This window comes from Falco naumanni, chromosome 2, assembly GCF_017639655.2.
Source record: "Falco naumanni isolate bFalNau1 chromosome 2, bFalNau1.pat, whole genome shotgun sequence".
In the NCBI taxonomy this organism is placed as follows: Eukaryota; Metazoa; Chordata; class Aves; order Falconiformes; family Falconidae; genus Falco; species Falco naumanni.
The window spans coordinates 97,568,531-97,587,269 of NC_054055.1; the positions used below are offsets into that span (position 1 = coordinate 97,568,531).

The 18,739-nt window shown below is 38.7% G+C and overlaps 1 protein-coding gene across 6 annotated transcripts in view; it reads right to left on the bottom strand.

Annotated features, from left to right (window-relative positions):
* The window catches only part of TBL1X (transducin beta like 1 X-linked), a 199,894-nt gene that overhangs the window by 46,304 nt on the left and 134,851 nt on the right, over window positions 1-18,739 (bottom strand). For all 6 annotated transcript variants that reach the window (XM_040582780.1, XM_040582784.1, XM_040582782.1 and 3 more), the window contains one exon: window positions 9,217-9,324. In XM_040582780.1, the coding sequence (XP_040438714.1) occupies window positions 9,217-9,274 (58 nt within the window). In that variant the 5' untranslated portion in view covers window positions 9,275-9,324. The remainder of the gene's footprint in view (window positions 1-9,216; window positions 9,325-18,739) is intronic.

Consider the following 18,739-nt stretch of genomic DNA (forward strand, 5'->3'; position numbering starts at 1 on the left):
GATAAGCAGTAAACTGGCAAATGTGTTGCACTTAACTGCTTTTACACACAAAGCCATCTTGACCTATAGGTATCTGCCTTCCACCCAACATCCAATTTTCTTAATAAAGCTGTAATACTGCACTTATGCAAGCTTTAAAATACAGGACATGAAGTGATCAAAATCCATGCTATGGAATAAATTTGCAAAGCTGTAATTGTTTATGTTTGCAGAACTTAAAAATCACCATGTTTGCTCAGTGTCTAGGATCTAAACAGTGTATGGCAACTTTCAGGCCAAAGAAAAATTCTAAGTAGACAAGTTTAGAAAACTGTGAAGAGACTTAGAAGGTAATATGAAGTAACCAGGGTTTTGCATATGGCAAAAGAACAACAGATACTCAGCATATTTTTTCTTTCACAGGAACATACAAAATTTTGCAAGTATTGCTTTTCTTACATGGCATTTATGGTACTGTTGTTATGGCACAGGAGTAAAAGACACAGTGAAAGATGCTTTCATAAGCACCTCTTGAACTACATCACAAAACATTTGAAACTATCGGTTTTATATATGGATATGAAGTGTTTATCTGTTCACAAAACTCCAAGTCTGTGCATATAATACACATAAAAATGGCTCTCATATGTCTTAATACATTCTTTTGAAAATATAACCAGAACAAAGCATGACAAAACCAATAACTTTAACTATAAAAATATTTTTTCCTCTCCCGCTGTGGAATTTGGATTTTGGGAAGCCAACCATTAAATACTACTAGTACATATTCACTGCGCTACGAAAAAAGTGCACAATGTGGTTTTGACTCACATGGGTGCTGTCAGCTTAAAACACAATTTGTGTATCTTTAAAGGTAGCTGGGAAAAGTATCTACCTTTAACCTATCAGCTTCATCCTTCCTAAGTTCTATAGCTTTGGTAAGTTTTAAAAAAAAGTTTTGGAACTGCAGCCCAATAAGGCTTGTTGTCTGCTAAAGCTGACGCTGATTTTCTTAAAATGTACTTAGGATTTGCAAAGAGAGTAAGTGATTACTAGCAGAGACAGAAACTGGGCATAATAATACAGTTCGTATTTGAGAAATGGATTTGTCTTTTCAGCAGTCATCCGTCCTTCAACTATTAAGTGTAATTTCAAATTCAGTCAGTCTCACCATTTTGGGAATCATACAGCCATGTTCTCCCTTGTTTAGAAGAAATACAGAGAGTAGGGGAAAGATTAAAGAGAAAAAAGGAGCACCAATTTATTAAAACCCCTTATGTAACTTTTTGATGTACAGTATTTTTACTATATACATATTATGCTGAGGAGGTTATATATATTATATTACATTTTACATAATATATTTAGTTATAGATGGTTTCTCATTACATAGAAATGTTCATTCTTGGGTAACTTTAAAAAACCACTTCTATTTAAACACAAACATTTTTGCCAAATTTCTCAAATGTTCTTATCCAAGAGTCACTTCATCACGTATTTCACTCCTAGAACACCACCATGGCTTTAGTTATCTCAAATAATTCATGGAAGGTCACAAATGTTGTTTCTATATCCAGTATATCAGTATTCAGTATATCAGATTTGGATCATAAGCTTAAGTCATTTTATTTTAATTGATTAGGTAGGCCCTAAAGAGGATAACACATCATATAAATAGGGCTGCATGCCCACAAATCAGATCTGTGCTAAACGATAAGAATTAAAAATAGAGCTTGCAATGCCCCAAAGCCTTGTCACTGTTCAGCTGAAAAGGTGCAAGAATCCCTGCCTTCAGCCTTAACAGCAGTTCCTGAATAATACAGTTTGCATCTTGTTCATGCTGCATTTAGATATATATATTCACCTAGAAATTCATAAACAGTACTTCTGAAATAACAGAAAAAGTATGTTCAATATTGTCCCAGCACACCTGTAACAGTCCTTCCTGAGAGGATTTCAAGACATTTTAGGACTATAATCTTTTAACATCTGCTGTGAGGTACTGTACATAATATTAACTTCACGTTCCAACAGGAAAATTTAGGCGCAAAAACTTTAAGGCCAAGTTCAAACACCCAACAACATCCTTAAAAAAAAGTACTGTTTTATTTTCTCAGTAATACCTGTTCAGCATCCAGTTACACTAGGACAAAAGTACCTGTGCAAAGAAAAGCTAGGGAAATACACAAGCATCTTTGTATCAGTGCGGCTGAGTTTGGTCTATGAACTGTAGGTACTCTGTACTGCAGGGAGAATACATGTGGCTCAAGGGCCAGGGATAATACACATGTAGACACAAATAACGCGGTCACAGACTGTTACTGAAACACCACTGAAATGCATGTTTTATCTGTCGTTGTCAGGATGTCTTTCCAAGGATGTACATTTTCCTCAGCATCTCTCTCCATCCTTACTATTGGAACATAGCGATATACAGAGCCTCAAGAGCACTCCAGTGACTATCACGTTTAACAGCACTTTTATGTGTAGGTTCTTTAAAAGATTTTTGAGGCTCCACAGCATTGAGCAGGCTGGACTAGTTGAACATGAGTCAACAACGTGCTCTTGCAGCTAGAAAAGCCAACAGCATCCTGAGCTGTGTCTGAAAAGTGTTGCCAGCAGGTCATTGGAGGATATCCTTGCCCTCTGCTCAGCACGGGTGACACACACTGGGAGTACCCCGTCCAGTTCTAGGCTCCCCAGTACAAGAAAGACACGGGCATACAGGATAAGAGTCCAGTGAAAAGGCTACAAAGATGATCAATGGACTGGAGCATTTGGCATGCAAGGGAAGGCTGAGAGAGTTGGTAGTGCTCAGCCTGGAGAAGAGAAGGCTTGGGGGGGACCTTATCCATGTGTATGAATACCTGAGGGGGGGGGGGGGGGCAAAGAGGAAAGAGCCAGGCTCTTCTAAGTGGAGCCCAGTGATAGGACAAGAGGCAATGGGCACAAACTGAAACACACATGAAACTCCATCGAAACAAAATAAAACACTTTTTTTACTGTGAGGGTGATTGAGTATTGGAACACGCTCCTCAGGGAGGTTGTGGGCTCTCCAGCCTTGGGAGACGTGCACAACCTGAGTGGACATAGCCCTAAGCAACCTGCTGCCACTGACCCCGCTGTGAGCGCAAGAGCTGGACTAGATGATCTCCAAAGGTCCCTGAACTGCTCTGATTCTGTCACCTCGTGAGATACCATCCAGCCTGACCTCTTCTATTATCCTAATGAGTCTAACTGGAAGAAAACATAAAAAAGGCAAAAGAAAAATAATTATCCACTGACTCTACCATCAGTGCACACTATTATTTTTAGCGTCACACTGGACAAGTGCATTTATTGATCAAGTGATTCATTCTTCTAATGAATTATTCTTCAAGGTACAGGCTTCAATAATTTAAGCAAAGCCCATGCACTGTACATTCCCCTTCTACCTAGCAACAGCCTTGCTATACAAAGGAAGCAGTTAGCTTTGAAGCAAATTTATCTGACCTGTATATGCCAGTATTTTATGCTATGCTTAATCTGAATTCTTTTCAACATGCACTTATTTCACCTGTGACTCAGGAACTCAGTGCCATACACAGCTGCTCAAAATACTCAACTGTACCTTACATGCAGAAAAAGTACGGACTTCAAAGAAAAATGACATAGGCTTATTTAGGTAAAGACTTGCATAAGGCACAAATTCCAAAGAACAGAATACTCATCTTCAGTCATTCCTTATTGCCTAAGAACTTAACTAAGCAAAGAGCGGTATTTACATTTTGTATAAAATTTCTTTGTTAGAAAAGAAAGAGAGTCATAAAGAAAATATTTTCCTTCAAATTCTGTGGCTTCTATTTTAAAAAACTGTAAATGGCATTGGAAAAATGTCAGTTTAGTACTATTGCAACTACTAGAATCTAGTCAGACAACATCACAATGATGAAATCCCAGAAGCTTCAGGATATCCACATTTTGAATTGTCTCATAATTTCCAAAAGCAGAATGAGAATAAGATGCCCTGGATGTGGTTAACAAGAAAGGCTCATGTCTGCACATGCCTAATTCTATGAAGGATTCTGTGCTGTGATTCACAGAAACACTTCGTGCTCCATGTGCCTTTGAGTCTGTGCTTAAAATCTGAGAGAAAATCTTATCTTTTAGGAAAAAAAGGAAAATCTGTCAACCATGAACCAAACAGACAAACATGCTGCTATCATCCTGACTCTACAGAAGGAAAACAACTACATTATTAGCTGCCTTAATTTTTATGGTTGGGAAGAAAACAAATGACAATTCTAAATTATAACGGTACGTTGTCCCAAGTGAGCAGATAAAAATCTCATTGACATCTTTTTAGCAAAAGCATCCAGCTAGTGTTTTTATTGTCTTGGACATGGTAGAGATTGTACACTGAGGAATAGTTTATCAAGTGTATGTCATAAAACATAGACAAATTTGAATTGAACAGTAAAAGAATAAGCAAAAATGGAAACTGTTACACAACCTTAACTCTAACAAGTCATTGCCAGACAGCGACTACAATATATGCCCTACCATAGAGCAGTATAAGCCACAGACAGCTGGGGAACTGATTTTCAGAGAAAAGATTCTGCACTGCAACATGCAAGTGCCAGAAAAGGAACACAATTAAATCAATAAATGCATAAAAAATACCAAATCTGAAAAAGCTCTAATAACTGAACTGACATGTTGGGCTGGGTGGGGAAGGTAATTTATTGTAGCATTTGGACCTATGATAGGATTTGCCACTCACAACAGATGGCAGCACATTTTAGATTAAAAGGTATGTGAGAGATTTTATTTCCCTTGGTTTTGCCATCCCCCTCCCCCCCTCCCCTCTTTTCAATTTACCTTGGAATCCTTATTACTCCCATTGCATTGTACTGCTCTGACCTTCATTCCAACAGACAAATAATTATCTGTTTCTCTTTGGGCAGACAAAGCAGAATGGGAAAACTCTATACTCAGAATTCGATATGGTTTTGTAGAAACACAGCTCTTCACTCTGAAGAAAACCAACAGAAGGGCTATGTCAGCAGTGAAGATGGCTGCTAGCAAAAGCATGCTTCTCAGGGTTTGAACAGTCTCAAAGTTGAATCAACATAATATGGATGCCAGGACCGTAGCTTCTTTGGTGTAGCTTATTTCACTTCCGTCAATGCACCTGATTTGTTGGTGCAACTACATCCACCACAGAAGTATTTTGCGTGCTCCTGTCTCCACACTGGTGGTACACTTACAGTATGGACATAACCTGAGCCTGATGTCAGTAACAGAGGGTAACATTTTCACTTAAAGGTAGTCTTTGAATCAAGACACCTACAAATAAATATAACCTGACTTTAAAGGGTTTGACTCCTGAGATAAATGATGCTTTGAAGTACTCAGCACTTTCAAGAATTGGGCCGCTTTAAATTGTGCACCAATAAGGTCATATTCAAAAAGATGCAAACTGAACATTGCAGGACTTGATTTTGGATAGGAAGTAGAAATCTTAAACTGAAATTAAACACTTGATTTCTTTATACCTCAAGAAGGGGGGCATTCACGGACCTACAGCAGAAGCACCAACACCCAGCCCCCTTTGTGAAGGAATTCGTGGGCCATCAACCCATGGAGCCTAACTTATGCCTGACTGCTTTGTTTTTCTGGGCATAGATTAGTCCTGAGACAGTCATCTATGTGAAGAGGCAATTATTCCCTAACTTATTTTAATACAGCTGAGCAATTAGAACCTTAACTTGTCTAAATCCTGTCTTATGCTGGAGGGGTTTGACTGCACTGCCCCTGGACCAGGCATCTTTTCCAACCTGCTTCTCCAGCAGGTAACTCAAAGTAGTCTCCCTGGCTGTATTCCTTCTGGTAAACCACATGATCAGTCAGTATAACTCATCAAGAGCTACAGCTTACCATTTCATTCCATCTGCGAATGTACTCAAGAATAATTTTGTATTTCCTTCCAGGTAATTGATAAAGCTACTGAGCAGTATTACGCCAAGAACAGATTCTTGTGAGTTCCCACTAACCTTTGAGTTGAATATTCCCCAATTCTAATCACTTTTCAAGATGTTTCTGTTAGCCTGTTTTTAATCCATTTGATCACTATGGATCACACTACTTTTACACACTGTTATTTCATTTTGCTTTTAACCACAGCGTCAACAAGACTAAGTAAATACCATGAAATAGTCTAAGTGTATTATTGTCAGCACAGCTATCTCTGCCAACTTCATTTGTGATGTTGGAAAAAGCAGTATCAAGTTTGTTTGACAAGATCTATTATCCATAAAAAGTTGCTGGCTGGCATTAGGCATGATGTCATCTCTTCATTTTTTGCTGGAGGTATCTAGTTTCAACCTTCCAATGATTTTGCTTGACCTATAGTTACCTGGATCATCTTGTTTAACCTTTAAAAATTCTGGCACAACATTTGCTTTTTCCAGTTCGCTGGAACTCCCCTTTGTATGCCATGATTTGTTAAAAAGCAACAATAATGGTTTAGACAGTTCAACTCTATTGATACTCTCCCACTCAAGTTTTCTGTCAGAGAATTAAGGAGGAAATATAATCATTGAATTCCACTTGCAACTTCAATTTTAGAAGAACTGAACTTCCACTAGAATGACCTGCCAGCATTTTCATAGCGAAGTATAAAGCCCCCGTCAGTATCTTTGCTACAATGTTTCAAATAATCTCAAGTACTTCTGTGCCTCGGAGACGCAAAATACTTGAAATATTAGACGGACAGTTTGCTTTTTATATAGTTCTGCTGTATCTATTTCCTTTTATTGTTTCTCTCTTCCTCCCACCGTTTGCCTACATTTTATAGGAAAGCCTGAAAGTTTTACAGGATGAGATTAAAGGACAGATACCAGGAAAAAAAAATAATTGAACTTTTGTACATTCTTGTAAGCAACCTTTATGGCTGTGTTCGATATAATATTTAGAAACCTTGGGTTCAGCTGATGTTTAATAAATAATCAATGTAATAACTTTGGTTTTGGCAAACGCCTTAAATTGTAGGGGTCTGAACTCAAAACTGTCTTTAAACACTAGCCCTCTAGATTTGGCACGCATTATTTCTGAAGCTGTTGATTAAACATCTTGCATCTGATGTTGCATTTTATGGCATTTATACTAGCAGGTGGAAAGGCAAGACACTGTATAACAATTTCTGTCTATTACCCTATTTTATCTGAAAATACAGATACAAAAATTTTTTTGAGAAAAACAATGACAGTATGAAAGAAGATGGACATTAAATGTAAGGAGCTTTTAAAATAGATTAGTGGATTCATCATTGCTTATAGCTCTTATTTGCTGAATGCCATTACTAGCAAACTGACAAGTGTATCTACTAAATCAATACCTAGCATCTGGATTTCAATATGCTCAGTTTGAAGCATATTTGAATATTTCTTTAAAAATTTAACCTCAATTTCTAATCTTTTATATGAGTAAAATCCAACAGAACACTGGAAGTAGATGTTTTTGTGAATGGCTTTAGTATGTGATGATTAAATAAGAAAAACATTTGGCCTTTTACATAAGAAGGTTAGAAGAAGAACTTGCAAGTAATATGAAGATTTGTAAATGAAGTTCTCCCTAAAATAGCAAAAGTGATTCCCTGCTTGTGGGAGACATTAGAAGAAGTTTTTCCTGACATTTGGCTGATACCAGCATTCTTGATGGACTTTGTAAAGCTGCCTTCTGAATTGCCACACAACACTAACTCACCTACTGATGTATCAAGAGGAATAAAAAGGCTGATTTTCTTTTTTTTTTTTTTTTTTCCACATCAGGAAAAGTTACTATATTGATACACTGTTATGTAGCATCTCCTATAATACAAATGAAACAATATAAAACAATTTCAGGATTTTTTAGGCTTTGATAATGTCCAGCTGCACACTGCTCCAATGTTCGAAAGATCTTTCCAGTGTGGTACCCAACAGCTTATTTTTAAAAATAAACTCTGTCTGGATGAAATTTTAGTTTTTAGTTAGTTCCTGTTTTTCCTTCATCTGATTGCATGCCAGAAATAAGACTACTTTTTTATACGCTCTGGAATACAATATAAGAAGACGGCAACTAACAGGCCACAACTGGACTCTCAAAGTGATTTAAAAGACCAAACCCTGAAAAAGTGTAAGTCTTCTCAGTTTCAGTCGAGATTCCTTGCATAGGGACTTAGGTTCCTGGGATTTCAACAGCCTTGGAAGTAGAAGAAACAGATCAAAAAAACTTATTTAATAAATGCTAGTTATAATGACCATGCTAATCCAGTATCTTCCACCTACTGGGATTTGGGTCCCCTGTCCAAGACATCTTTCAAGCCTGGAGGGCTTATTCTATAACTGCGTTTGAGACCTGTCAGGAAGACATGTATTTTTCACTGATTTTTTTTTTTGTTGTTGTTTCAGCATATGAAACACCAAATATTTTTAGTCAATTCTACTTTTACCAACCCAGAACACAGGGCCAGTATGAAGTAAACTGGAATCCAGGCTAAAAATCCTTCCTCTATCATCTCTGTGCTAATAGAACATTTTCCATTACTGAACAGAACTTCTACTTCTGGCAAAGCATGAAATCAGGAACACAAAACCAAAACAGACCCTAAATTTAAATTTCAATTTAATTTTTTGTTTTTTGAAGGAAAGATGAAACTTTCCTTCTAAAAGGAAAAGCCCTGTAAAGACATTATTTTCCAATATGAAAACAAATAGAAATGAAATGATACTAAGACATAGCCATTCTGGCACTTGTGCAGCTCAGTTTACATACATAATTAATGAAATTCTAAACCATCAGATGCTCACACCCAAATTTCTGTTTACAGCCAATATAAAACTAATTTAGACAATCCCTCTTTACTTAATAAGTATCTGACAGAACTATTTCAAGTAGCTAAGAAAAAAGATACAAAATCCATGTGCTTTGTGCCTGTGCTGCCAAAGATGATTTTGGCTGAGATGAAACAACTCTACAAAAACATGTGTTAACATAATGTTATTTATTTCCTTGTTTTGCCTAACTGCAATGTTTACTTTGTACCTGTCTATGTTTGTACTTTTATTACTTTCAAAACCATGATTTCAAAGTAACATGGGTTTGTGCAAGAAATATTTTGTCTCAGTGTAACATTCCTAAAGCAACACTGTGTAAAAAGCCCAACTTCCCACATCATCTATGACCTGAAATTGTGAGGAAAGACGGGAAATGTACCTGATTCCTGGAGATAGCGATACACCAAGAAATTCACTTCGTCACTGGTTATGCTCATCTTAGCCCAACCTCAATATGATGAGGTTTACGAGAAGTGTGATCCACGCTCTGTTTAAATGGAAAGAAAAGAACAGGTTTTGTTTTATCTTGATTTATTATGAAATTTGTTATCAAAATAGAGGTGGGAATTGTTAAGGTATCTGAAGAACTCATATAGTTATTAGAGCTGTTACATCCCAATGTGAGGCACTCATTAAATATTGTGAATCAAGTACTCAAGCAGTACTGTACCTTTTATTATAATCGAAGAACAGTATTTAACAAGTATGAGAGAGTCAGAAGGAGCATTTTCAGTCTTGGAAGCCTTTGCGAATGTCAATTCTTTTGCTTCTGTGCCTTTACTAGGTTCTTTGGACACTCCTTTTTACTGTGTGAGCACTTTCTTTTCAGAACTGCTGGCAATTAACAGTCATGTATAATACACTGAATCACAACCTTTTTGCAGCCCCAAATTTGTAATCTAGTTTTCTGTCCAGTAGTTCAACCACTGAAAAGACAAGATTCTTTCCTTACAAAACAATATTACATAGTGAACTTAAATAAAATTCCCATAAAGTAGAAACAAATCTAAATTCAAGATGAGATTACAAATTTTATTAGAGGGGTTGGTGGGGGGGAGAGAGAGCGAATGCCATATACCTTGAGTCAACAAATATCCTGGCATTACATAAACTTATCAAGTTATAATGTCTCTGCTGATTAATGGTGAGCAAGAATTAAGCTTCAATTATTCATCTAAGTAATCGTAACCTTTAGGATGACAGTTTTACATTACTATTTTGGGCATAAACTCTGATGATAAAAACATTGGGTTTAAATGATAAATTTGTTTTGAACATTTTCCATTAAATCTTGATGATTCATTTCTGTTTGGGAATCCAACTTAAGTAGTTTGGTTTTAAAAGCTGTAAGTACTTCTCAGACATAAACTGTGCAACTTTGTCAGCCACACCATACCTATAACTAATCGTGTAAAGATTTGGATGCAGGAGCACACGCTACGCTCTCGTCGCCTATTACAAATGAAAGACCGTAGGCGTGTGCCATTTGTTTCAATTTCCCGTATGTCTCTTCTTGGCAAGCAGAAAGGTCTTTGTTCATCGAAAACCTCTTCAGTAATTCCTGTTGCCTGAAGTAGCACCTGCTACTGCAGGCAACGCTGATCGACTACAAGTTTCCCCTGCTGATGATTTAAACCAGCAGGTCACTCATGACTGTAACAGATGTCTCTGCATATTTATGTAAATGGAGGTCTTTCGAACCCTGGTAAGCCTTTTATTCTCCTGGGCTGCTATATTTCATCAATGGCTCAGATGCTTGGTTTCCATAAGAAACCATCGCTTGCTAATTTGGGAGACATCTTCCTCAAGTCTTTTTTATTACAGTCCATACTTCACAGACAAGAAGAAACAAAATACTGAAAATTGTGCAGTCTCAGCAAGGAAAATTTCAGCTACTTTGGAAAGGATGAACACTTTTTGCTAAGATTCTGGCCGAAGCCAACATCAGCTGTATCCAGCATCCAGTCCTGTCACACATGCCACGTATTGCCCTGGGAAGCCGTTTGGTCTCTGTTCTCCTAATCCCTCAATCTGTAAAATGGGCTCAAGTTTCTCTGCCAGAGGATCAGTAGACTGAAAGCGCTCCTATCTGTAAGGGCTTTATTTACCAAGGTTGGCAAGTGCAGGCAGCGAAAGCGCCACTTTCAGTATAACTTTATACATACTTCTTCCAGATAAACAGACTTTGTTTTGAATAATTAATAAATCCCTGTGCCTCTTTTTGCATAATCATCACTACACAATGAAGAACAAGACAGACATTCATGGCAATAGTTAAGGCCATTTTCATGCCTGTCTGAGTGCCTCAAATACATCTGTATTGCTGATATGGCCATGATAACAATCAAGAAACTTTGATAGCTGTGGGTTTAAAATAAACACCCGACATAACGCTTTTAAAAGCATTTTAAAAATAGCAGTTTCAGAATTTGGTGGTAGGAAAATTGGTAAAGATGAAACCTCTTATAAAAATTCAGTTTCAGCAATGACGTACTTTGTGGTAAAATGAACTTTTATTTAAACAAATCAAGAAACTAAAAATGCCATTTCTGGATGCATCTTGCTAATTTAAAACATTAACATGGTATTTCCCACACACAGAGGGCTGCTTTGGGCAAGAGAAGGGAAGGGAAAGGAGGAGTGTTGTTTTTTGTTTGTTTTTCTTAAGACGACATTTCTTAAATGAATTAAAACCAGAGAAAATCAGATTGACTGCAAAATAAATAGCCTGACAGCCCCAGAAAAACCTCCACAGCAGCTACCTTTGTATCAGAATCCCAAGCACACCAAGTAGTTGGATTTACAATGCATTTTCCCTGAAGTCAGTCAACAGGAATTACTTTGACATATGTGTCGGATCGTATCTTTATACACATCGTTACCATGCCACAAATAACCCCATGATCCCTACTCATACATTTAAGGTTCCCCCCACGGCGCCCCCCCCCCCCCCCCCCCAGATGCCAGTGCAGCAATCAGATACACAACTGTGAAGCTTTTACCCGTCCAAAGCAATACACACAGATCTTGGCTTTGACCCAGAGAAATCTATTCATTAGAAATTTGGCTGAGCTATGAAAGACCATACTCAATTTCATTAACGCTCTTTTTCATTTCCTTCTCTGCAGATAAAACACCCCAAATAAAAGAGGTTACAGAAGACATGGTGGGGAGGAGAGGAATGTACTTATCTTTTGTGTATCTCAAAGTCTGATTCATGAGGAACAAACAACTAGCCTCCCCCTCAATACAGCTTTTTTAAATGTAGAAATGCAAACTTCTGTAGAAACTCACAGAAACCTTTAGTTATTGTGATAGATTTATTTCTGCTAATTGATAGTCTCCTTTTGATACTGGAGACTGGTATTACCTGGATTAATAGTTTTTTAAAAGAAATGAAGTATAGCTTATAACAATACCGATGTGCCTTTGGAGATATTTCACATCTAAACCAGCAATAACATCTTAGTTTTTCACAATGTCAAGAGGATTTACAGAAAGCATTCAAACATGTGTTTGACCTTTACTTGAAACACTTCTTCCTGAACCCAGTTACACATAATGGAAAGTTCTATTCACTTTGACCTCAGCTTAAAAATTTGGGTTGTGATCCTGCAGATATTTGAGAATGTCCAAACAGGTGAGAAGAGTCCATTAAGACTTCCCAGATATAATGGATCCCAAACATCCAAACCCCATTGGTGGATGGGTTGACAAGATCATGCACAATTAATTTAAAACGTATTTTAAATAAACACTTAACTCTCAGTCCTGCTGGGATAGGTTTGCAGAAATGCTTCCCATACCGAGGTAACAAGCTGGGTTATTAGCTCAGATGTGCTACCATCGTGCTTCTAGGGCTGCTTGGCTTTTACTGAACGAAGTCGTTCAGCTGGAGTTGAGCTGGCTCCAGCACAGCTAACACTGCAGCACACCCCCCTGCGCTCTGGGTAACCAGGGCAGCTTATTTCCTGGAGCACAGCACCGGACCTGATTTGGCTCTGTGCACCAACATACCACTGTTCTCAAATTATACCCTGCTGGAGCACTGGGAATCCTGCTAATGGGCCATGCAAGCGGCTCTGGAGAAGGCTGCCTCATGTATTGCTATGGTTCAGCACAGCGCTAGCCAGGTCGACTAAGCATAGTTTATTTACATCCCATCCCCTTAGTCAAGGATTGCTCTTCCTTCGTCTGGTGTATTTTAGCACTGTTGCCATAAATAAGGGAGATCTGGCTGAAGAATCAAGGGAAAATAACTTTTCCAACTTTAAAATAGCATCTAAAGAAAGAACTCCTCTGCTTCTCTTCTAAATGATGCTCACAGGGTCCTCCAGGGTTGTGCCCTGCCCTCCGGGCTAACCCTGGGGTAGGGGACAGCCAAGGCTATTTCAGGAAAGGAGTTTACATTTGCTATTTGAAGCAGTGCTGCCATGCACAGGGTCTGGGATTTAGCAGTCAATCTTCCACTCCGGAAGGCAAAACCAGGCCAGACTTTTAGGGAAAATATCTAAACTAAACCCTGCATCTGAAACCTAAATAGGAAGATGGCTCTTTCCATTCCTGCTTCCAGCCCAGGTTACAGAAATTCATCCATACTAGAAAAACTACAATAATGTTACTCTGGCCCTCTTCTTACTCTCTGAAGAATTCTGCAAGCTCCAGTCTGCTTTACCTGAGTGCTGAGCAGTCACTAGCTTCTTGAAGGAGGTTTTTTTTTTGGGTCATTATTGTTAAAGAAACATCCTCCACTCATAAAACCCTCTGAACTATTTACCTGCTTACTTGACAAGGCTAGGCCAGAATGTCTCTTCCCAACCAAAGTTTTGACAACATTTTCATTAAAATGATGGGGGGCAAAGAGAAATTGTATATTTGCTTTGGGGGGAAAAAAGGCAAAAATGAGAGGTTCAATAAAAATAAGAACATTCCAGAAAGTTCAAATATTTAATGTTGTCAAATTGATACCCTGCTGCATGGGAACTGGAGTTCTCATACTTGTGCTCCCATTTTCTCGCCTGAGATGGCTCCACGCATCAAGGCATGTCTCTCAGGACCCACTACAGTCTCTCTACCTCGGAGAAGACAATGTGAACACGAGAACTAAGATAGACTCTAGGAAGGCACCATGACAGCAGAGCCAAATCCATGTGTTACTGTTCTGCATATGCTCTGCAGTTTAATGGAAAACATTTCCCAAAACCAGAAGCCACTTCTCACAAAACGAGTCACTTAAGCAATCTCAGTATTTCTGTTGAGAAAAATACTTTTATCAGAAACTTCCAATGAACCCTACGCTTCTGTATTTCTAGGCTGTGTCTTACCATAGAGCCAGAGCAGAGTCAGCAGCCAGCAGCTCTCCCCCAAAGGCTAACGAGCTCTGCTTGGCCCACACCACTGCATTCTTCAGTCTTGGCTTTTATCACAGCTGCCTCTTCTCAAGGAGGAACTCCAGTTCGCTTCTTCCCCAAAATGCCAAAACCAAGCTTCTGGAGAGTAAAAGAGCATACTTGGCTCCCTCTCCCCTCATAGTCTCTCCTGCCATCTCATGAAGCTAAAGAGTAAAACATGTATTCTTGAACAAGCATCCTCACAATGGAATGAAACCATCACATTCCCGCTGATTACAAGGTACAGAGCGTGCAGGATGGTTCTTTCCAAACTCCACCTATGCCAGTCACCAAAAAAAACCACAGTGAGACCTGTTCAAAATGCAGCTTGTGCACACATGACTTCCAGACTCCTCCTTGTCAGGCTTGAACTTGACACCTGCTTTAAAAAACCTAAACCTAAAATATAAACAGTTGCCCTTTCTAGAGATCATGCACTTAAGAAAGCAAAACAAGATGTGCTCACAGTAAGATCTGCACCATATCTCCCCGCCTTTCTTAATGAGGAGGCACCAGTTAACTATCCTCATTCTGTAAATGATCACCATAGGTCACCTGAAGTATTTAATTACAAAAAGGAGACAATTCAAACCTCTCAGAGCTCTTTACAGATGCTCAAAGATATCTTTGCATCACTGAAAGTAGTTGTTTTGAGATTTTCTTTACAAGCACAGTAACAAATTTGTTGTTTTGGGGAAAACAAAGGCTGAGAGTTTGCAGAACAGGGTAATCTCTTTCAAGAACAGGTTATTGCTTGTACATTCTGGGCTCTCACTTAGAGATCTGTCACCAATGTTTATAGCAGCACAGTAAGGACAGGGACCTCAAAGAGAAAAGGCAATAGGCTTGTCAGAAAACCTGCAGTTGCCAAATGTTAAGGCTGACTCTTCTTTTGGTTTTGTTTTTGGTTTGTAAGGCTGTTTATTTACACTGACCTTCTGCTGACTTTCCAAAGGCCTCACTGAACCAAAACAAACCCAGGGAGCCCCAACTCATCCCCATCCTCACTGCTGCCTATAAGACCACTCTGATGGAAAGAAGTGACAACTGCATCTGTATCTGACCACTTCAGGAAAAATGGCATGGATATACACAAGGTCTACCTTGGATCCAGACACTTAGGGTATCTCATACAATTAATCACTGAACACAAACATATCAGTGTTCAAAATCTGGTGCCAATCAAAAGAAGAGAAGGTAGAAGAAATTGACAAGTACAGATGTGGCAGTTATCAATGAACCTGCAATTCTCTCTTGAACACTCTTGATGAATTAAATGCTGTGTGGGCAAATTTGACAAAAATGGGGTTTTCATTTAAATAAAACCTTTGTTCAGGGAGAAGGCATAACTGTGCCTACTGTATTTATCTTTCTAAAAATCTACAACAAATTATCAAAATTATTGTCCTGTCCTGGAAAACCACAAAATAACATCACCCAGTAAAATATCAAACCATTAAAAACATAAAATGTAATAAAACCTAATAAAAATATTAATAAAAAGAACTTGTTACACACAAAGTTACACACTTTGGCAGATATCACTACAGAAAGTTTTATTTCTATGTGAATACTATAAATTACAAATTACATTTCTAACTGAAAAGTCATTTGGAATCAAACCCACATTAATTTATCTAAAAAAAGGGCAACAAGAGATATTCCAGCAATTTCTAAGTGCTATTAAAACATTTTTCAATTAATCAGCAATTTCCAGCACAAAATAACTAATTGTCAAAGGAAGACAAGCCTTTCATCACTGGTCACTAACCCAGCAAACTCCCTCTATCAAAAGATGCAGAACTATGCATCAACTCTTTTATACTTATAATCTCTTAGTTTGATCTGGTTATTTTTAAATTCTCAGCTGGTTTACTTAATTACATCAGCCTCCAGCGTTTCAGTTCTAAGAGTTCAAGTGGATCTTTTCCAACTCCCTTTGCTGCAGAGTAAAATGGGTTTTCCTGTATTGATCTTTCCTTTTTGGCACTCTGCTAAGGGAAAAAAAAGCAAACAAAACCAACCGCTCTTCTTAATTAGTGCAATTGTGTTACACCTCTTTTATAGCTTAGTTCTAAGAAAAGGCAACTTCAATTATTTTTTTCTTTTTTTTTTAATAAACAAAATTATTGTTTACACTAGTATATCGCATGGAAACTCCAGGAAGCCAAAAATAAGACTGATGGGAGAGCAAAGGTTGACAGTAGTCCTAGAGCTTGCAAATTTATTTAAATTAACTGTGATAAAATAAAAAAAAGAAGAAATTACAGAGGCTTGAGAAATCAAAACACGTGATTGAATTTAGATTGAGAATCAAGATACCTCACCACTCTTGGAACAAAACTGAAGTCAGTTGGGAATGCTGCCACCAAACATAACTAGGATTTTCTTCCTTACATGAGCACAAAATGGCAATTAGGAAAAACTGGGGGACAATGGTATGTGTCCACTCATTTCAAATCAATTAGGCCAAAATACATGATCATCTGATTGTGCAGTAACTGTTCTTTGTGCCTGTGCATTTCCATGCACGCAATAACAGAAATATGATTTAAATCTTAGAAGTAGCGCTACATGCTTAAAGAAGTTAAGGAATATTGCAACTTTCAAAAGATGGCACAATTTCCCTATCAACATTTGCCTTTTTTTTTTTTTTTTTTTTTTTTTTTTTTTAGTTTTTTTTTTTTTTTTTTTAGTTTTGGCATGAGGAACAGTGTATTAATACTATCTCAAATTAAACCTTTCATTTACTATACCTAGATTTTTACTAAAACCTCAACAAAAACAAAAGGAGCAAACGTGAGCACTTACATTTTTCATCTCTGCTTCACGTTCATAGAGTACTGAGGCGAAAGGAGTATGATGGGATGAGTTTCTACCAGAACTGATCGTACGGGTTTAATTTTCTTTCTGTGACTGCAGACTGGAGTAAAATAACACAGCTAAACTTTTAGAACTAACATCCCCCCAAATATTTAGAATAAAGCACAGTTTCTATTTCAGCTATTGAACAACTTCTCTGGTGCCTAACAGCAAAGATCCACTTCAGTGTGATGCATCTAAGTCCCAAGCTGGCCTGTAAAAACGGACACAGACAGACACCCAACTCTTATGAGACAGGACATGGTCTGGCAGATAAAACACTTGCCTTTGAGATGACACCATGCAGCTGTGACAGAAAAGAAGCTTCCAGAAGTCTCCATAAGGTCCTTAGCCACCTGCTGCATAGGCAGTGGGGGTTAGCAGCCACGGCGCCCATTTTAAATGAGGCAACACCATAGCAAGGAACACAAGAGCTATGCGCCTGGAAGGACAAGCGAGAGGCTGAAGGCCTTGCCTGAAAGAGTATCTGAATAAGGCTTTTTTGATTACTTCTGATTTTTATCCTGCAATTTTGCTGTTTAAAATGGTGCAACTCCGGTAGCAGGGGTCAAAATCCTGGTTTTTCCCAACACATCTGTGTGCTTAACTAGGCTGCAGAATTGGGTTGCGTCTTGCTTGTGGACCTTATAAAACACCTGTGTGTGGCTCTTACCATGTTCCTTGCTTCCTACAGCACCCTGAAGGTAAATCCTTGTTTTAAAACCCACACCACTATCACCTTACTGGTTGCACTGTGCCTGCTGCAGGGGTAGGTACCTCCATGACCCAACACATTATGAACAGGCGCGTCGCCTCAAGTACCGCAAGACCAGGGAGGTGACGTGCAGTGACGCAGGCGTAAAGGGGGTTGCGATCTTTTCACACCTGTAAACTTGGTCCCGCATTTTGCTCCCGTGTCCTGGAGCTGTGGGGCGCAGGGAATGCTCCCCAGGCAAGGGGCAGCAGCACAGACACAGCAGCCACACCATGCAGAAGGGCCTGTTTGTCCACATACCTGTAGGTTTGGGTGCTACTTCTTTCCCACAAGACCCACATACCCAGTAAAACCTGTGTTTCAGTTCCATGTACATATGAATTTCATACCGTTTCAGTACCTTTTAGGATGGCTTGACATAGTGCAGTTAAAGACTAAATGTGAAAGTCATTCTGGTGCTACTGTCTCGTGACAACACCTATAACTTGGGTAACAAAACGTGCCCTCGGACTTGGAAAAACTATGTGTAAGGTGATATAAAACAACAGGAGTCTGTGCTGGCTAACAATCCCACAGTTTTTTAGCCATGTAGGCTGGCCACATGTGGCTGCAGGGCCTTAGAAGCAGCAGACAGGAGAAGCACCAGTGCTGTTCATCACACCTGGGAAGAGGACAGGCACATCCCTGACCCCTCACAAGACGGGGCTGCATGGCTGCCCGGTGACCAAGAGTCACGCTAAGGACCCGCAAAGGTCTAGAGACCAGCTGGGAGCTGCAGAACCCAGCTAGCTCACGTCTGGATGGCCTCAGGCAAAGGGAATGTGTAGCGACGTCATTAAGGGGGTGGGTTTTTATTAGTTTCTGCTAATAGCCTTAGCAGATGTTACTGGGAACAGTTTGATGTTATTTTTCCGTCACTTATAACTTATTTTTTA